Source organism: Eubalaena glacialis, chromosome 4, assembly GCF_028564815.1.
Source record: "Eubalaena glacialis isolate mEubGla1 chromosome 4, mEubGla1.1.hap2.+ XY, whole genome shotgun sequence".
Classification (NCBI taxonomy): domain Eukaryota; kingdom Metazoa; phylum Chordata; class Mammalia; order Artiodactyla; family Balaenidae; genus Eubalaena; species Eubalaena glacialis.
In genome coordinates, this window is record NC_083719.1 from 53,288,003 (window position 1) to 53,309,774 (window position 21,772).

Genomic DNA, 21,772 nt, shown 5'->3' on the forward strand with positions numbered 1-21,772 from the left:
GAAGACCAGAGTAACAGAGGAAATCCCATCTCGGACATAAAACCCAGAAACCTGGCTCAGGAAACGTAAAACTTGCATTGTGTGTCCTCCAGAGGCCCCTGCCTAGGTTGGCTTAGAGAGGGGGTTGTCTTGCGAAGCTGCCCGTGGTAAAGCTTCACAGGCCGTGGTTGAATCTTTGCTCCCATAGAACCTGTGTTTAATAACGAGTTAGAAGAGACATTAACAGCATAATGACAAAGAGGATAAATAGAAATGCTTGGAGTGTGTGACGCAGGGTCAGACCTTTGAAGGAGGGGGATGTAAGGCTGTGGTGCCGGGAGAGAAGGCTGTCCTGCATCGCCCTGGGAGGACAGTGCTGCCGTGGGTGAATGTCAGTGGGTTTGGGGAGCTGCTGCCCTTGACCACGCCTGGCTTCCTCCTCATACTCCCTGCGTCCCACCTTCCTGGCTCTCTTGTCTTCCTTCTCACGTTCCCACCACTCTTGTGAGTGTATTATTTATAGTGGTAAGAAGCAGCCTCACTGGGTCTCAGTTTTCCTGTCTCTAAAACGAAGGGTTTGGAATGGATGACTTCCAGCTCTGCAGCGGAATGATTCTGGGGTTCACCTCTGACTGGCCATCCTTATTGAAACATTTCCTGGGAAACATTAATGAGAACTCTTTTGCAGTTCTAATTTTTTAAAGAAGTCTAATTCCTGATAAAAATTATACTTGGGAAGTCTTGCTCAGTATATAGTTAATGATCACTGATCACCTGCTTGTGGAGCTTTTCATCTCAAGATTTTCCTATTAAGTTGAAAAAAACAGTTTTTGTCTGCATTGTATTTCCACAAATATTGATAGCAAAACAAAAAAACGGGAAATGTTCACAATTGGTGAATCAATGTGAAGACTATAGGAATGTTGTATTCTTTTAACTTTTCTGTAGGCTTGAAAAATTTCAAAATAAAATATTGGAGGGTAAAAATGGGCAAGTGTATTTTCTCTTCCCTTAGGGAAACTGAGACAAATCAGATGAAGTAGTTTATTAAATGACTTTCTCAAGGGCAATCAAGAGTTAAGTGGGAGGACCTGGAGTAGATTTCAGTGGCTCAGTTGCCATTCTAGTGCTTCTCAGGCCGTATCTCCTCCCTAAAGGAAAGACAGATGTAAGAAGGAGTTTCCTCTAGCCTACTGCTTCTGAACAAAATGTTTCTGAGCCTGGCAACATTGCTGTGTATTTCCACTTACAAATTATCCGAATGGGCAAAGCAGGAGATAGGGACCTGTCAGCTTTATAAAGGTGCTCAATGAATGGCATTAGGTATATAGTTCACCCATTGAGAAGAAATGGGTGGTTCTAATTCCGAACCTAGGATTTTCATGTCTGACAGCTTGAAACAGAAAAGGATTCCGTGGTCAGCAGTATTTGGTAGTGAAGGGAAGGCATGTTAGGTGCAAACCTGATAGAAGGGGAGACAAAGTCAGAATTGCACGGTGTATTCTTCCATTGTTGTCCTTGGAAGGGCACTGTGACCAGTAGACTCTGAAAAGGTCCTCGTCCTCTTTGTCTAGCTTGTGGCAATTTAGGAGAGAGATGTTGAACACGCCCCAGGCTCTGCCTGAGCCCAGGCCCATATTGGGTTTAGAGGAAGGAGAGGTGGGTCTCCAGGGGCAGCTTTACATGAACAGACAGTGGTATTTGCCTGGCGCCTTTCCCCATCTTATAACTGTCTCCTTCTGGAACTTTGGGGAAGGAGGGTCTCTGGATAGTTTTCAGAGTTTTATGTTGTTACCTGACCTAGTAACAAACTGTGAAATCAAAATATCTGTGTATGATGGGTGTGCACCTCACTGACATGATGGCATTTATAAAAAGCTAGAATCGTTACTTGGGTGAGCTCTGGGAGGTTCATCAGCTTGGGAGGGAGGTGATCACTTTCATCCTGGTCTGAAGCAAGCATCGCCCTCTCGTGGGTCTCTCGTGACCTTTAGTTGCTTCCCTTGTGCCTCGTTAAGCGTGATGAGCAGCTGTAGATAGGTAAAAAGAGGCCAGCGCTCCCATCAGGAGCATTCAAAACATCGTCACCTAGAGCACCCTTGACGGGTCATACTCTGTGTTTTTTGTTAGATCACCCTCCTCTGAAACATATTTTCACCTATCTTCATCTGCATTAACTCAGAGCAAATCAAGAGTTTTAAAAGCTGGAAGAAAGAATTAAGGTGAAGTGCACTGTTGCTAATGGTGTTTTGTCCAGTAGGTGGCGCCTCAGCAAATCTCATTTGTAGCTGATAGAAGTAAACACGTGGAGGATTTTTTAAAAGACGCATTCATAATGCATGTGAGTAAAAGGTATGCCCTGTGTGCAGGGTGGTTCATGAAGTCAACTGGAAAAAAAAAAAAGAACTGTTGGACTATGTAAAACTAACTCTCTCATTGTAAGAAAATTTTTGGGAAGAACTTATAAAAAGCTAATGTCTGGTTGAAATTAAAATCCTTTATCACGTCACATGGAGATTTTTTCCACAACATTTGGGCTGCAGATTACTGCTACAAGTAAGAGAATGCTGCTAATCATGATAGCATTTTGAGCTTTGAAGAATAATGTATGATAGATGTTTTGGTATCAGATATGTATGTTTGAATTATGTTCAGAAAATGCTGAATACTTGAGCTGGAGAAATTCCTTCCAGTAACTTTAAAAAAAACATTTTAGTGCAACATGTTAGGTGTAACTTCTTGAAGGAATAGACTGCATGTTCCTGGAATGCATTGTTAGAAACTTAATGTACATGTAATTAAACACGTGCCAAAACAGCAACTCCATGCTAAGAATGTGTTATGGTTTTTATACTCAAAGATAGTTAAAGATACTTCTTCGGAAGCATGCAAAGGAAGCAGCATTTTCACTCCTTAAATACAAGTGTTCCCTCTGAAAACTGAGTAGTGAAACTGGTAATGTATTTCTAAATCATGCACTTCGGAAGGCAAGTAAGGATTTTTAAAAATTCCTGCTTTCCAGCAAAGTACTAGAATTGCATTACACATTTTTCCCTAAAGAAGTCTGTATCTGTCCTGATGGCTTAAGGTAAGGAATCTCTGTGTATTGTTTGACAAAATGGAATCAGAGTTAATCTAGTAATATTTTCTATAGATAAAACAGTCAGGATACACATGTCCTATTGTGTTTCATTTTCTTTAGAGGACAGTTAAAGAACACAATTAACAGGTTCCTCACAAATGTCCTTTCCTATCTGTCTTGGAGGAGAGTGGTGACAGGCATCCAAGGTTGTCAGGTGAGGTATAAAATCATCACCGGAGTTCTGGTGGCATTGGGGAAACCTCAAGAAGGAAAAGATGAAGGATCCTGTTTGCTTTTAATAATTGAGTCATAGTAATGTGTTTAGTAAGACCAAGACAGGACTTATCCAGTTCACTGAACTTCAATTTTAGAGGAAGGTTGTACAAAAAGTGCCTTGTCTTTCCGTGGAAATACTAGTCTTTGGTGAAAATAGATTAAAGTGGTGTTCTTTTATGGCTACAGGAATCAATCCTTCCTTTTCCTTGCTCTTTCCCATCACCTGTCTCCTCTCGCCCTTTTCTCAAGTTGAATAATCACTTACAGGGAAGATGATAGGAGCTTAGTGGTAAGTAGTGGAGACCTTCTTACCGCTGAGCTCCTGTCATCTTCCCTATCTCCCCCACTTAGTAGTCCCACTCCCTTTAGATCAGTGGTTCCCAAGCTTGTCTGCACAGTGGAAGCACCTCAGGAGATTCAGAAACTACTGATGCCTCCCCCCACCCCCAAGATTGTGATTTAATTGGTCTGGGCGTGGCTTTAGGTTTTGGAAATTATGAAAGGTCTTCCAGTGATTCTAATGTGCAGATAAATTTGGGAACCACCATTTACTTCCTCTCCCCAAACCTCCCTTATTCTCCACCCACCCTTCTGAGTCCATCCTTCCTTGGTACTTTTGCAGCACCAGCACCTTGAGTGTATGTTTGTTCATGTGACTCCACTGATCCCCTTGTATTTTGTCTGTTTTTTTCATGTGTCTTAGGATCCCATGACTGACTATGTTCCGATGGAACTGAGTCTTTTTCCTCTTTCTAGTCTCAATATCCATCTTAATGCCTAACCCATAGCAGCTGCTTAGTGATTGGTTTCTGAATCAAGGGTATAAAATATATATATAGTAATACAACGATTTAAACAAGTTGATTCATGCACTTCTGACTCAGGGCATTTTTACTGCCCAGGTAGATATTTCTCCTTTACTTGAAGAGCCTAGATTTCCTAGTCTCCTATCTTTTCTTAAAGCGATGATAAGTATATAAAATTAAAGAAGAATATGTTCTCTTGTGTGGTATTAGCTTGTGTCACAAAAGCCAGCTTTAGATAAGGGGACAAAGGGGGACTAAGCCTGTATTCAATAAAGCTCAAGGAAGGAAGTGTAGAGTGCTGTTGATTTCTAGCGGAAGAATTCCCTATTGCCTGCCTTACTTAAAGAATATTAATTTATCTAACTGATGATAATCTGGTAAATTTATTGTAGCATTAAAAATGCAAATCAGTTACCATGCCAAATATTCAGTGATGTGCCTAAGACTTTTAAAATTTTATATTATTTTATTAGGTGATAATGGGAGGCATAATTGTTAATGTTTGATTCTGGCAAAATACAATTAGTTTCTGTGAAACACATTGTGCCTTAATGATATCATTAAGATTAGTGAATATAAATGAATGAGCTGGGGATTTCAAATAGCACATAGTGACTTTATATCAGTCTGTAAAACTTGAGATAGATTTCCTTGATTTTTTAAGGAGAATGCACCAGAGCCCCTGCTGTATTTTCATATAGACTAGAGAGAAATTAAATCAGCTACCTTAGGAAGACTGTTGTATACTGATTTCAGTCTGTGAAAGCCACTTATTAGTTTTACTTTAAGAATTATTTTCAAGACCACTTTTTAGAAACTTCCATGTCCTGTATATATGAGAGTGCATGTATATTTTGGTGTTTTAAAAAAAAATCAGGGTACTAAATCATTGTTCAGTAAGTTAGAGGTGACATGGTGGTGTCTATTCCAGATGTTCCACAATAGACATCTATTACATTTATAATTTAAAATATTATTAAGAAAGCTAGGCAAGTGAGTATTTTTCTTGGGCTAAGAGATGGAGAAAGAACAACTGGGAGAGGCTGCTCGTCAAGGTCTTAGATAAGAGTCATGGACTAAATGTATAATGTGACCCCAAGAATCATGGTATTTTGAGTAATGGTGCATGACTGTATGTTCTTGTAGTGTAGAGAGAAACTCTGCCACTACAAAACAAAAACAAAAAACCCGATTTATCTGTGGTGCGTGTACTTGTAATTTAAGCGCTGTGTTTGCAGCATCCTCTTACTGAACTAGAGAGAGAGAGGCACTGTGTCATCAGGTAGTGCTTAATATGACTTCGTAAGTTTGTCTCCTTGGTCTGACCTTCAGTTAATGCTTCTGTTTCTCCCCTATGCATGTGCATGTGTGGGAACGCACAGGTTTGGTTTTCTTATTTGTCTGTTTGAAAGTTTTGCAGGGCAGCCCTTGCCCATGAATTGCTGTTGAAGTAGTGGAGGGAAGAACCACAAAAGTGAAGGAGGGAGGGGAGGTATTTTTGGAACGTGGCTACTATTTGGGCACTGGGACCCAGCCTGAGAAGCCTGAAATCCTTTGTTTGCTCTGCCTTTTTACTGTTTCCTTGACCTTGGGCTCTTCTTTTCACCTCATCGCCTCACTTTCCTTGTTGGTAAATTGGACCAGTCTCTTCCTTTTCTCCTTCGAAAGAAGCTGATGAGGATTAATGAGGTAGAATCTGGAGTACATTTTGTACTTCTCTGAAGAGTACATTTCAGGGAAGACAGTTAATGTCTTCGTAGAGAGGTGGAACTCACATTGCTTACCATGTTAGATGATAGAGTTCCAAGGAGTACTTACTATCCGTCAACTGAAAATGAATTGCAGGCACAGCCCCGTTTCTACTCACTTCTAAATCGGATGACGTGTTAGTGCAGGATGATGGAAAGAAAGGCAAACCAAATGTGAGGAGCAGTAGAATGACAGGATTCAGGGGGGACATCTGACTGCCACCTGCTTGCCTGAAAGAAAGCCACTTATTTTTAAAATCATTTTTATATGTACCTCTCTGACCTATTTGGCTCCTCAGTATTTGCAGAAGAGTCACCAGAAGTGCTTGGCTCTCTGTACGTAATCCAAACAAGATCAGAATGAGGTTCCCAGCAAAACTTCAGAACTAATCTAACCTGAAGCCTCAAGGTAGAATAAGGTTCTAGATGTGATCGTCAGGTTTAAAACAGCTTGCTCAAGTCTCTTCAGATCTATATCATAATTCATGTCGATGCAAATACAGAGACATAGAAAGAATGCTTGGTTACTTCGTGTATAAAATCCCATGCTAATTTTATTTAGCATGCTGTCTTTGGTCAATCAGCTTTTAAATTCCAAGGTGACTAGCTTGATTTTTCTTCTTAGAAGATTTTTCTTATCTTTTCTCCCCTTGTGTTTACTTTTTTTGAGAAGTTTAGATAGGTAACAGTACATTTAACCTAGAACTTAGTTTCTTGTCACTGTAGGATTAAAAAAGAAAAGTGTAATACATGCGTAGCCTGAAAGTGCTTTTATAATCTCTGATTCTGTAGTTAAACTCAGAATATAGACAATAGAGTTCAAAATTTGAAAATAATCTTCATCTTTCATCTCTAGGTAGATCTCATCACTTTAGGAATAATTTTAGGAATATCTCTCTGTTTCAGAAGCTCATAAAATATCAGTACTTAGTTGATGCCAGGAGTATTATCAGGCATACAGATAGATTGACATACTCATGTCTGAAGCTCATACAATGGGCAGGCACCCTATGCTGGCAGTACGGCCAATGTCACTTCACTCATCTACTCCCATCTCCATCTATATTAATATGAAATACAGGAGTTTGCTAAATGTTAGTTTACGGTCCCAGTGTTGGCTGTGTCATTTGGAGATGAAGGGACATAATTGAAAAAAAAATATTGGAGCTATTTTCCATTGTCAGATCTTCATAAATGCCCTCGATGAAAAAAATGAAGTTGTATTACCCAGTTTTATTAGAAATGCTATATTTTGTTGGATCCGTGTGTTCACAAAGTAGAGAATATTTTCCTTCTGTGATTGATGTTGGGGCATTTATGAGGATAGTCTGCTATATTTCATATGTATATGAGGGTGTCATTGTTAAAATGTTCAATAGAAAATTATGTATGTGATTTATATTTTATTATTTCCTCCTAGGATGTAATTTTTTCAATACCATGATTCCTGTCATATTGTCAGTGGTGATTTGATGGCTAATATGCCAGAAATAATTAGATTTAAAAAGGTGATGCAGATGTCAAGACAATATAGCTTTCTTGTGAAAAGGCTTAAGCGAGATCATGCATGTTACGTTGTGCAAATCCCCAACTGCATACATTGTAACAGTCTTCAGGATTACAGGCAGGATGGAAAATGCAGCTGCATGCAGGAAGCCTGGGATGCAGCATATTTCAGAGGCATATGCTTGCTACTGACACCACCTGCAATATTTGCTAAATGAAACGTGTTTTAGAAAATGCTACTCTTTGGATAAATTCAGACTTTGGTGTATTATCAGTGGGAAGACGTTAGATCCCCTCTTTTTGTTTGAGTGGGAAAATTCCTCCTCTCCCTAGAAGGCATCAAGCCCTTTGTTTTAGTCTCCTTGACAGGTTTAAAATTTTTTCTTTGGGGAGAAAAAGACACATGCAATATGAACTGCATTTTTTTTTTTTTTTTTTTACCTTTGTTGACCTTCAAGATTAACTTTATTGTACAATTTTAAATGACCGTTTTAAAATATAGGACAAGGTAATTTGTAGTTTCAGTGTTTGTTCCTGAGCATAATATCTCCTGAGACTTTAAATGGAATGGAACCTATTTCTGGGTGTCTTTATACTTTTGGGCACTGATGACACTGGTGATCCATCTCTGGTTCACTTGTATGTTACTTTAATAAATAATGTTTCTGAAGATTAGACTAATGCTGTAATATCATGGTGTTAGGCAGGGATGAAGATAAGTGTCAACTGTAGCCAGACATTTAACCTGCTTTCAGAGTTAACACTGAAGTCTGCAGTGTGCTTTTCAGCCCCCATGCTTCAGCACGTCCCTGGTGTCAGAGCGCTGCTTTCTCACTTGGGAGCATAGTGATGAGGAAGGGACTGCGGGGAAGCTGAGCTTCGCCCTCAGCCTCTCGCGTGTTCCCGGCCCGGCCAAGGAGGCTCGGAACCAGGCAGGTAGCTGAGTGGCATGTGAAGCAGATGCTTGATAAGATGCTAATAGCCTGGAGGAGGAAGGGGAGTTTGGAGTCATGATTGTGGAGTCAGTAGGGGAGGGACCAGGTGTCCAGAGTGAGGGGCACGGGCTGCTCCTACCTTGAGGACACTGGGACCAGTTTTGCAATTTCCCAGCAAGTGGCCTCCTGCTCTTCCCAGCTTCCCACTGCTAAGCCCATAGTAGTATCTTAATTTCACGAACAAGAAACTGAAGCTCAAGGAAGTGAAGGGACTTTCACCCAGCTACCTGGGGGTCTGGCTGGTAGAGCCTGCCCTGGGCACTGGCTCTCAGGGCAGGGTACTTTCTTCTGAGGATTCTGGGGAGTCATGACTTCCGGAAAACGGAAGGAAAAGTCAGGGTTGGGACTTCCCCTCCCTTTCAGCTTCTCAGCACTGCCCAGGACAGCTTTGCCCTGAGTCATTTCACCTGGAAGGAAAGAGTGGTTTACGGAGTGCCTTCAGTGGTAAATTCCAGAAAACGGAAGAGTGTCAGACTAGAGATTGAAGAGCTGCCAAAAGCCCACAGATTAATGGGGATGTGTAGTACGCTGGCCAACAACTGCAAGGGGGGGCCTTAGTTCTGTGGAATTCACTTGATTGTAAGCAAGTACATGGTATATTTAGAACTGTATAATTTTGGACCCAGAAGGGTGAAGAAGAGTTGTTCCAAGAGGGGAGCCTCTGGAGGCCCAGATGCATTTAAGAAGTAGAGCCACACCCCGGAACTCTTCTCTGGCCGCCCTCTTCCTCCACGCACTCCTGCCCAGGGGCACCTTTCTCCCTTCGGGCCCCAAAGCAGCTGAGACCCTCCTCCTTTTGTCTTTTAGAGACACATGGCCATGGAATCTGAGACGCCAAATGCTCTTTTCTGGTGTGTTCTGACCATTGACAGCTTACAATGTGGTAATTTGCCTTTTGAAGCTAAAGAATCTGACACCTTTCATGTGTTCCTTTCACCTTGAAAGCACGTTTTCCTTCTCTGTTTAAGCACTAAGAGGCAATAGGGCGGTTAGGAACCCCAACTCAAAGAGTCAGCCTGTCAGAGTTCTTATCCCAGTTCTGCCTTTCCTTAGCTGTGTAATCTTAGGAAGATACTTAACCTCTCTGATGTCAGCTTCCTTATCTGTATAATGGGGATGATAGTATAGCTAATTCATGGAGCTGTTGTAAGAATTGGATGAGATGACTTGTATAAAGTACTTAGAGCAGTGATTGGCATATACTGTGTGCTCAATATATGTTAGCTATCGTTATTTAGAAATAAAACATGGAGGAAAATAAAGTGCTAAAATTAAGAAGGATTTTAAATATAAGCACTGAAATATTTATATGTATTTTGAGCAAATCTCACAGTTACATTGGTCACTGGCATTCAGGGTTCTCTTTACCACTTAAATTGGCACAGGAATAATAATATTCACGATAATGGATGCTTTATATACATTTTCATGAGTGACCTGTTTCTTATTTGTAACTTTTTATGACCTTTATATTACCTTTTTAAAAATACAACATACTCATTGGCCACCGGCATTTATCTGTGAGTGGAAGACATAATCAATGACTGAATGAAGGGATTTATCCACTTGGCCATATTGGTTTCCCTCATGAATGAACAGAGATGTACAAATCCTTGGTCTGTTGTCTAAAAGTAACAGACAGGATATGGTAGTTAATGCATTTTGTGGGTACTTGTCTGTCTTGCTAAGTAGTAATCGCTGCCACAGATACACAAAGCGACATTAAGGGGAAATCCCACCACAGATTGGGGCGATGGTACTGGAAATCACATTCCGAGCACACTGAGAACTCTGGGGAGATGAGGGATAGGGTCACAGCCGTGCTCTTATGACTCTCCTCCCCCTGGCAGATCTGGACAGGGAAGCCCCCGCCTCCACCAGGAACTTACCCTCTCACACCCCTCACACGTCACCTCCGTGGCTTTTGGATAAGTGGTCCAGGAGCCTCAGGCTGAGAGCTGCTGGCAGGGAGTGGATTTAGCCAGTGGAGTGTAGTAGGTAAGGCGTTTGGAAACGTCCCCCATCTGTGGTGCTTAAAAAATTCCTCACGGTGTTCCTCACTGCCGTTTCCCAGTGCACATTCAGTTGCTGAAGAGTAGGTAAGATCAGACGGTGCATTTACTGTAGTGTAACCAATGTGGATCTAGAGTGGAGCGGTAACTGGTTCTTAAATTTGTGAGAAATATGTGACTGTGTAAATCAGGTGACAAACCTGTATCCTGCCACCAAATGACATTACGTGGACGTCAGTGATCACAAAACCTTATCCTTTCCCTTTGTGAAAATACTTAACAACCAAACGCTTCCCACCCTTCCCCTGATTTTTCTCACTCTGGATTTGGTCTTGTTTTTGTTTCTGTGAGCCATTTATTAATTAATTTTTACAATTAATAAAATTTAAATTTGGCCCTTATTAGAGTGTCCACAGATGCTGAGTATTCTATGAAGTAAATTATGCCTACGGTAGAGTGTGCATGAGATGTATCCATACAAATAATTTTTTTTTTTAAATCAAGTACTGTGAAGCTCCTGGATTTAGATTACAATTAATGACAAAGCCTACCAGATTTTATTTGAATACACATGTAAAAGCTATACATGTTGAGGTTGGTACTTTGTGAACTGACTCACAGTATTGTGAAAATATTCCATGAAGGTGTAAAATTGCAGGAAAACTGAGTTTATTAATGGAAATTAGACTAACTCCTAATTATTACCTGTGAATAGTGTCATCATTTGAAGTTTTTATTGCATTTTAACACTATGGCTTATCTTGATGAGAAAATATATAGCAAAGGGTAAATGTAGCAATTTTCGTTTTACTGTTCCCTCTGCTAAGCCGTTATTGCTTGATGTTATTTTTCAGCAGCCTTTCATTTTTGTCCCAAATGTTTTTGCCTCTGGCTGGTTTTATTTCTTTAAAATGTATGTGTATCACTTCTCAAAGTGATACATTTTGACAGGTAATCGATATTTTTTCATACTAGATTTGATGGTGCGATGGTCATAATCCTCATCTTAGACTTAGTTAATGGTTGAATACTAATCTAGATTTTTATCTCAGAATATTCCTTTGTTAAGAAACATACTTTTCACCCTTAGCCAAGTTCCTTTTTATCACTCCCAGCCACCAAACAGGTCTAGGTGCCACGTGCCTAAGATGCACAGGACCCACTTATCTGGGATACACATCACCTGACTTTTTGTCACTCTATCCTCGAAATGTCTTCTGATAGCACTTCCAACCAGCTTACTTGATTGGCCACAGAAAAGATACTTCTGGGCTCTACTTTTTTTTTTCCTCCTGGCATCCTATGATCTTTATTTGAAGGGGAAAAGTCTTTTCCCTTCCTTTTCTCTAGTGGGAACTTGATGTCCTCCATCAGACCCCACTTTCTCTAGAAGGGCCAGCGCAATGAAGATCACAGCCCTCAGATCACAAGGACGTCTAAGGACACCATGCTCGGCTTTTGCTTTTTAAAAGTTCAGCTTCTTGGGTCGTGATTTGTTTTTCCTAAATTCAGTTAGGACTTTCTTATGACTCTGTGGGCAGATAACAATGACATCTAAGTTGGTAAATATATTCTGACCCCCTGCCAAGGCACTTTGTTGAAGACGGCACTTCACATTCAGGGAGCTGTTTAAGCTGTTCTCTCAGGAAGGTGAATTGAGGGAGAAAGGGCAACAACTGTCATTCCTTTTGTTTTCATTGAAGAGGCCGGCCTTCCTTTTGCAGGAAAAGGTTAAAGTACAGGTGGGCCTGTCAAGGATGGGATCTGTTTCCACCAGCTTTGCAGATTCTCCCACAGATAGCACGCTGATTCTTCCCTTCCACTCCTAGATTTTCTTTTTTTCCTTTTTTTGTCCTTGAATTTAAACAAAAATATGTAGTTTTAAGAAATCTTAAAAATCGTTTGTGCTAGAATTTGGGGGTACATTTTGGTTTGAGCAACAACCAGGTTTGTGCTTTTTCTTTGCTTTTAGAGATGGCATTACTCCTCCACCTGAGAACAAGAACAAAAAACTCTCTGGGGTTTTCTTCCTTTAAGTGGTATCAAATGAGCACGCCTAAGTGGAAAAAATACCCTGATACGCTTCTCCGAGGTTGCTTCTGCGAGGGAGGGGTGACATTTCTTGACAGGGTTTCTCTTTGTATGTCTGGAGATATAGGCAAAGATGGTTTGGGAACATAAAATGCAATCAATTTTCCTCCGTGGTTAGATTCATAAATCCCTGAGCTATTTTTAATGACATAATCTAATCAATTGATGGCAAGCCTAATAGTGTGTTGACAGCCAGAAAGAGACGGAAAGCTAGTGTAATAGCAGGTGGCTGGGTAAGGAACCATTATTCTCTTCTTTCCCCACCCCCCATGTTTAGAAATCGCTAGTTATCTGGATTAGGTAAAAAACAGAAATTACCGATTTTTAAAAAAAAAATTATGCCTGCCTTCCTAACTACCTTTCTTTCAAGAAAGAAAGACTGTGTAAGGGATAAAGTGAAGGAGGAGGTAATTCTGAGACAAACTACAGGTAGCCCTAGTATCTGCTTCTCAGGACCATACTATGTTCTCAATTTAAATATCTTTAGAAGAGAAATCAAGGGGGAATAATTTATTATAAATTGGTAGCATCGTATATTGTTACTCCTGTGCTAGGCCAGTAATGAAAACTTAATATTCATCTCTTGGTTGCTTTGAATTGAAATAAGATGAGGATGAGCGGAGTAAACAAGCTGAAACAGACTGTGAAATTGCACATGATGGGAATCTTTTTTTTTTTTTTTAGTTGCTTCTGGACTAGAAATAGGTTACTATTCCAACTAATGATGGCTCTTAGAATTTCTTCTCCCTTTTTACATTTTGGTCCAGTATCAACAGAACGAACGAAGTTGTTATCACAAGGGAAATTAAAAATCTAAACTGTATCTTTGGGCTAGGAATCGACCGGCAAGGTATTTATGTAAATGAACTGGCTTTCACGCTGGGATGGGTAAGGTGTTCCACCCGCTGTGGCTGGAGAGCAGCCGCCCTGAGCCCTCTGTTTTCAGGTTTTCCGGCAGCGTGTGTGTTCTGCAACATTTCCTTTTCTTTGATGCCATCAGAAAAGATGAGCGCCAGGCACGGTGGTGCTGCTTGGCTGGCCAGCTGTGCCCTAGTTTCTCACCATCCCAGTCAGCAGCTGCCTTTTACAGAGGTGTCTGTCACCGCTGATTTACTTAGCCACCTTGACCTTATAGTTGCTTCCAAAGGGGCTTGACCCGAGGCCACTGCCGAAAGCCATCTTCTGGTCACCTGGAATGCCAGGGCCAGTATTTTGAAGGAGAAGAAAAAACCAGGGCTCCCGCAATTTCCTATCTACTAGCAAGAGGCTTCTCCGCCTGGATGGATGCATTAGGCGTCTGAGCCCACTTGCTGCGCTCTCCCACCGAACTGCAAGCATCCGTGATCCCCGAAGTTGCTGGAGTGAATAACTAAGCGGGACCAGCTGACCCCGGGCTCCAATCAGCTAGAGCGTGATGTAAGTGTTTAGCAGCTGCTGGGCTCTGAATTAGCGTGCTGAAGTAGAGGTAGTACAGCATGGCTAGACTGTTGTGAGAGGCTCAGAGAAAGCGGAGGGGGAGATGGATGAGTCCAGCATTCTAAGACGAAGAGGGCTCCAGGTAGGAGATCCTTCCATTCTTGAAATGTAGGGTTGCCAGTGGCCAGCCGTGGAGGATTTCAAAGTTCCCTTTTCATTCCTTTACTGGGCACAAATATGTGCACAGTTCTTAGCAACGTGAATACGCTAAGTCTCTAGTTACAGAGCTAAGTGACCCATCACAGGGTTCAACGAGAAAGGCTCTTTTGTCAGAGACAATAGATATGACTTTTAGCTTGAGACTTTGTTGGTTGTTTGTTTTTTTCTGCTGGCTGTTCAAGAATAGTTAAATCGTGGCTGGCAGTGACATCTGAGGAGCCGGTTGGGCATTCTGTCAGAAGTCTGGGAAGTCTGTCGAGGGCAGCAACTCTGTTCAGTTCTGGGAGCACGGGACTCAGTTTTGTGTCGGGATCAGCCCGTACAGCAGCAGCGTCTGTCTGATCGCCTGCCTTGCAGAAGTGTGCAGCTGCTGGGAGGTTTCCTCCTGTCAGTGAGATGAAAGTTTCTGCTGGCAGCTCAATCAAAGTTCCCTGTAATTTGTTTATGTTGAGATGAGGAAAGATATGTGTCTTACTGCCTTGCTTTTTGTGCCCAAATTTCTCTAATTTAATGACTCTGACTTTAGTATACAAATGTATTCCAAGTTAAAACTTGGCAGATCAGAAAACTTGGAAAAAACATCTGCTTGGCCGTTTGTAAGTTTCAGGAAGCCAAAATATGAGTATGTTCAAAATTAGTATGTTTAACTCCTTGATAACTCTTTTTTCCTGTGTGTAAGTGGTAGTTTTCTCTGCGAAAGAATCTAATCATTAGCCATCGTTAAACTCTCATTCATTATTTTTGAGATTAAAAAAAAAGTGCTTGGGAAGACCGAATATACGGCACATGTAGAAATGTTTCAGAGATTCCTTGATGGTCTTTGACTCACAGCTGGGCTAGCTGTCTGCTTTTTGTTTTAAATGTCAGTTACTAATACTAATATTATTCATATTACTCTAATATTATAATAATATTATAGATAAACTAAAGGATTATTTGTAGGTAAACAAAAGAGGGATTAAAAAAGTTGGGGTTAAATGTCATCTATTGTTCCAAACCTAAGTAAACAGACTGACTCTAATGATTTTCAGTGTGGTCATTGTTTTGAATGTACAGTGTGGTTAGTCACTGCTGTGGATTTCCTTTTCTTTGTTTTCATCACATCTATGAAGTTCTGGTAATGCACAGCTGTTTGTGTGGATTCACGTCCTCTTTGGGGTCGCTGGTTAAATATGGAAAGGCTCTTTGTTAAAAAGATGATAAACTCTATTAAACTCCTAATGGTTCAGATTATTACTATGTTGATGGCAATTCTGCTGAGAGTTTTCTCTTTCCTTTAATTCATTTTAGATAATTTAAAATGTGTTTTTGATAAGAAACTTTTTTGTGGTTTATTTCTGTAATATATATCATCACAACTTCAGAGGATATTATTGAGATATATGGTGCTTTTGAGGGGTATAGATTTCATAGAACTTCTAATTTTAGAAATAAAGAAATCACTATTGTGGCTATTTAAAATAATGAAGCTATTTTCTAAGATTTGCAACAAAACAAAGGAAACATTGCTAGTTAATATAGTACTTAGACTGTTAGGTCTTCGTTGTACTTAACGTACTTTTACTACACCTGCCATATTCTACTATATAATAGACAAAGAATGTCTGCTTTCTATTGTAAATGAAATAAAACTCTCCACATTGTGAGAAATAGTAACATAACAGTGCATAAAAGTTCTGCCACCTCATAGTTACAACTTTATTTTGGCTTAAACAAAGCCTATTATTCTTTTACTCCCATTATATCCAATATTTTTTTAAAAAGACATTGCACATACAGAGTAGCTGTTTTAAGAAATTCCAATATTAGGAAACTACTTACAAAATACAAGATGTAAGCATACATTTGTATTACAAATGATGTCGCTGTAGAGTTCTTAAGAGCAACGCCACCTGGTGAATTTAGAAATTAAGTTAATTTACAAATACATACTACTGTATATGAAACATTTCACCATGTAAATGAGGTATACCTGTAATGAACCTAGGCTGAAACTTACACTTTTGTATGACTGATTCTGACTGTGTTGCTAGGTAATCTTGAGCAAGTCACATACTCTCTTGGTGTCTGTTTATTCTTCTGTAAAATGCATGCTGTAACATGACTTTTGAGTGTACTACATGGGAGATAGGCATGACTGAATTTTTTTAAGTTAAAGGCCATGTAATAAATACAGTAGAATATAGAAGGTCCTCAATAAGTATTACGTTGTTGAAAGCAAAGATGATTTCTATTCTTTATAACATTCCATATCATTACTAGTCAGATGAAATAGTTATGTTTTTATTCCATATTTGTTGTTTGAATTTATTTTTAAGTTAGAAGAATCACCAATAAAGACAGTTAGCATTATTTACAGGGGTCATTATGACAGAATATATTATCTAACAGTAAGAGTCTATTGGCCTGTTACACTGAATAGATGCTTAGTGTTAGATGCTTAGAATTGGAACAGATCCGTTTTTTAAATAACTTAAAGCCTTGTGTCAAAAATATGGAGCATACGAATATTATAATTCTCTAAAATTTAATTTTGCAATAATTCAGAATGTGTTTAGTATAGAATAATGCAGTGTGTGTTTAGAACTTATTTTTAGAATTTCAGTACCTCTAGCTCTTAAAACACAGGCCTACTAGTGGTGTTTTTAAAATTTGGACTTTGAAAAATGATTTTTAGTCAGAACATATAATTTCTCAAGGCATGACTACCTCATAAAATGGCAACACAACTTAGTTGTTCATCTTAAGTGACTGCACGTTTCCATCTTTTCTGTGGACTGTATTAATATTTCCAGTACTACTGATAGCACTTCAATCACTGCCTTTGAAATGAGAATGAGAGAAAGAGGTCCCAATGGCTTCCCCTGTTAGAATCTGGAAAACTTTTCAGATTGCATCTCCAAACGTGGGAAATTCTGACGGATGGATGGGCTTGGGCAGACTTTGGACTTGGGGCAATTTGAATTTCTAGACAGGTCTAATTCGTCAAAGGATAACTGGCTCCTTTCGGGCCTAATATCCCTTAAACAGGGGTCATATTTTTTAACTGTCAGGGAAATTAATTGTTTCAGTGATTTCCGTTATGTGTTTCCCTTTTATTTGTTTTAATGAAAGTGTCCCTATCCCTAATGTGATAGATCCCAAGCCTGGAGAAAAATGAACAACGGGCATCATTAAAGCAGGAAGAAGGCACTAAAAGAGGGAGGGGTATCTCAGAGAGGCCTCCTATGATTCCTTTCCTGCCATTCTCTTGTGCTTTCCTTTGCTTGGTAGCATCTTCTGTTGATTTCTCCCCTCTCCAATTAAATATTACCATTTTAGTCCACTGTCACATGCAGCTGGAATGTTAAAAAAAATTTTTTTTCAGATATGAGGTTACCAACTAAATATTTATAATTTAGATTTCTAGATTTGTGTTTAGGTTTCTGTTTTGTTTGCTTCTCTTTCCCCTATACCTGATCTCATCCCCCAACCTTATTTGAAACAACAACGAAAACCTAACATTCTTACCTTGGCCTAGGCTCTGATTTTCCCCTGGCCTTGGTCTGGAATTCAGTTTTAGAAAACAGAGAAGCAGGTGGACTCTTACATTCTGACTGGGTGTCAGCAGTGCTTGGATGTAGCTTATTCCAGTCACAATGTCTCATTGTTTCTTCTGTGTTAACTTTAATGTGCTTATGGATGTGTTTACACTCACCTGAACTTAATAGCAGGATCATTACGTGGGAGTGTTACCCTGGTTCCTATCATTTGAAGACTCTGGGTGGTTACAGGAAAGAAGTCTAGTTAGAGGATTATAATAGAAATACTTATGATAATTACACTTTGGGATAAGGTACTTTTGATCTCCAGAGGTTCCAGAAAGGCACAGAGATGACTTTGGGACAGAAAGAATCAAAATGGTACATGAACTTTTGGTAGTGATGAGTACCTAATCAATGAGACCAGTTGTGATCCTATCCAAGTGGTGTTTCTTATCCATTGAAGGAGTTGAATTTCTGCCTCTGAAATAGAGATAGAATACTGTAGTTTTAGTTTCCTGATCCACAAAGGGGAAAGGATGGGGTGCCCTTAAAATCTTATGTTCACTCAAATTTCTATTTTGTACTCTAAGAATTGTTTTCATAACAAACTTTTTTTTAAAACAACATCAAATAAACAAGTTTGAATACTAGCTCTTCTTTTGTACCTTCTCATTCTCTGGTGCAGCTGTTAATAAACCAGAAAATTGTCATCTCTGTATTTCTGTCAAGGCAATACCTGTTCTCCAGGTCATCCCTTTTCCCACCTTTGACTTCTCCGTCTCATGCCTGCAGTCACCAGCCCCTGTCAATTCTACATTAAAAATACTTCTAGAGTCTAGGCAGCCTCTTTCACACCTAAATTTCTGTATTGTCTGGTACCCCTGTGTCCAGGTCCTTCTCCATTCCATCCTGCTTGTCGCTGTAGATCCGCACATCAATCCCTGGTTTAAAATCCCCACATGACTTTGCATCATCTACTCGAGGATAGAGTAAAAATGCACCTGACTCTCTCTGATTTAGCTCAGTCTACTTTTCTGGTCTCATTTCCAACTCTTTGCCTCCCAAAACCCCGTTCCATCACCCCCTCTCCAGACTTGATGTATCCCCTTTACCTACAATATCCTTTCCTTATTTTCTCCAATTCTCCCTGCTCATTCGGGACCAAAGTAAACTATAATTCTTTCCTGAAATTTTCCATAATTACTGTGTTCCATTCTGAATTTTATAATAGTCATTGTCTATTTTACTTACTTGCACACCTAATCCTATTGCGTGATACATTATTTTAAAATTATTTGATTTGAGTGTCTTATAATGAAACTACAAACACATTGAGGCTTAGTGTCCAGTGACAATGAGTAGCTCTGTAACTTAGACAAGTTTCTTAACCACTCTGATCTCTGTGTCCACAACTGTAAAATGGAGATAATACATGCTTAAAGATTGAAGGCAATTGTAAACCTTTAGCACAGCCTCTGGCATGTAGTACTTATTCAGTTAACCTTAGTTCACTGCCCTCTGGATCGGCACAGAGCCTTGCATAGTGTGATTTTAAATAATTAAATGTGGGTATCAGGTGGGCCTTAGGCAGTAAAAAGATGGTGAGCATGAATTGGATAATCTGAGGGGAGTTTATAAAAGGGATGCTTTAAAAAGTGTGGGCAGGGTATAGGGAAAGTTTAAGGGTCTGGAAGCCACAGGGAGCCATTACCTTCACTAGGCCTGAAGGAGCGAGGGAGGGAGCAGTTACAGAACCTGGAGATGGAGAAGGCATGTGACATGTACCGTAGGTGAGGGACACAGACTGAAGTGACTCTTCAGGGAGGTGGACAGGGACATCTCAGCCTTATTTTTCTCCTTCCTTCTGCACTCTTTCTGGTGCTCCCTATTAGAGAAACCCAACAGAAACCAGAGGGGCACAGGAGCCCCCAGCTGTGCGTGATCCATGCATCCAAACACCAAGGCCCAGTATAGGGTGGAGAGTAGATCTGTTTGGGCAGTGGAAATACATGCAGCGTGCTTATAGCAAGCATGTGTTTTACTGCCCCTTGCTCTTAGCAGTTGCCAGCCAAAGACAGTGTTCAACTTTCATAGGCACAGATCTCTGGGGCCTGAACTGAGTTCAAGCATTTGAACAGATTCAGAGCCGCTTTTTTTGAAAAGTCATGGCCCCCAACCGTTTCCGACTTTTGTGTAATGATGTCTTTCCAACCAGGCTCTTAATCCTCCTGGGGAAATATTAGTCCTTCCCCTTCCACTGAAGCACGTGGGTCTCCTCTGAATCAGTCATGCAGCATGCCTGCACTTCAGGTCCTGCAAACAATCTCAATTTTGAATCGCTCTGCTCTGCAGACCCTGGCTGAGAAGTGACAGGTGAGAGCAATAGCCCAAGAGATCTCTTACCATTCATCTCCAGGATTCCCTGAGCTCTGCCCTCCGGCAGGTCCTATCACACGTAGACTGTCCATCCGAATTACAACTTCACATTATGTCCTTGGCTTTTATTGAGGGTTCTAAAAGAAATGGCTCTGAGTGAACATCTTTGCACTTTTTGTAAAACTCCCCTTGAAGCCTTATCCATTATGTTGTGCATTGTCTCTTATTCTGTATTAAGCCCACATGATAAATTTTCTTCGAGTTCAGTACTCAAAAAGTTTCTTCCTCTCTAGGTGAACAAGTTTGCTTCTTTTAATCAGGTAATGAGAGCTGGCTTGGTCTTCATTTTTGTCTTAGCCGATCAGGACAGGGTTTCATACTCAGTTGCAATAGTTTGTAGATAAAATGAGCCACCACTTCTTCACTGTTTAGCTCTTAGTTCCTTCTTTTTAAGAATTGTGTGGTTTCATTTATAATAGCTTTTGAAAGTCTTAAGTTGCCTGAAAAGATTTCTCAAAGTAGGTAAGACCTAAAAATTTAATAACGTTGCATTTGAAACACAGTGAATAATGAATAATGTCAGAAGACAAGAAAAAAAGACTAAAAGACCAAATAATCAATAAACTAGATAAAATATAAAAATCAAGAATTACATGAACTTACAAAGATCAATATGCAAGCAGGGATCAATAATTTTATTGTTGGCACCAGAGTCTAATGAAATCAAATAAGGTGTTGGAATTTATTTGAAACTTACATTTTAAATAAGAGTAACGATAGATTTTTATTATTTTTTTTTATAAAATCATCCATTTTTTAAAATTTAAAAAAAATTTTTGGCTGCATGGTGCGACATGTGGGATCTTAGCTCCCTGACCAGAGATCAAACCCTCGCTCCCTGGAGTGGAAATGTGGAGTCTTAACCACCGGACCGCCGGGGAAGTCCCTTGATAGATTTTTAAAGTGTCCTAGAAATCATACATTTGTCTTGGAAGCAACCAAAAGCATGGAGATTGGCATCCAACTTGTGAAACACATGTGTTAGAAGACACTATTGCCATTAAAATCATGCTTTTGACAAATATTTGATGGTATGGGTAAAAGCTTGACAGTAATGGCAAGGAAAAGAACAGGTTACTAATCTGTATACATAATGTATGTACAGTTCTATAAAAATGTGTGTGTGTGTGTGTGTGTGTGCATGCGTGCGCGTGTAGGATAGCCCTGTGGGTTTTGGAGTATTTAAGACCATCTTTGCCACTAAGCTGTATGGGCTTGGCCAGGCTGGTTAATTCCTCACTGGTAAAATACACTTATTTGCAGAATTATTGAGAATGAATTAAAATGAGGTATGAAAAGGCTAAAAAATATCCATCATATCTAATATTTATTAAGGACCTGTTTTCTTTTTCTTCATTATCATCATCTAAACTAATAGCAAGAAACTGCACTAAAATGTTAATTTAGTATATCTTGATGGTGGCACCATAAAATGTTAATTTATTATATCTTTTTTTTTTTAATTTATTATATCTTGATGGTGGCACCATAAGAATTTTTTCCTTGAACTCTTCTATAGTAAGCCTGTATTACTTTTATAATCAGTTGAAAAAGTGGTTTTGGTGGCCAATTTTTAATTTTTTTGTTTCATTGTCTAAGAAAAAAAAAAACTTTATACCACTCAGTACCATCAATAAAAGGCTCTTAAAGCTGTTTTTTATCTTGTGCATTCTTTTGGCATT

The 21,772-nt window shown here is 39.7% G+C and overlaps 1 protein-coding gene across 4 annotated transcripts in view; it reads left to right on the forward strand.

Annotated features, from left to right (window-relative positions):
- The window catches only part of MAST4 (microtubule associated serine/threonine kinase family member 4), a 563,146-nt gene that overhangs the window by 217,705 nt on the left and 323,669 nt on the right, over positions 1 to 21,772 (forward strand). The window contains exon 1 of one of the 4 annotated variants that reach the window (XM_061189317.1): positions 13,966 to 14,053. The exons of the other annotated variants lie outside the window; for them this stretch is intronic. Coding sequence (XP_061045300.1) covers positions 14,015 to 14,053 — 39 coding nt within the window. The 5' untranslated portion in view covers positions 13,966 to 14,014. Of the gene's footprint in view, positions 1 to 13,965; positions 14,054 to 21,772 lie in introns of those variants that run through there. 4 annotated transcript variants of the gene reach the window in all.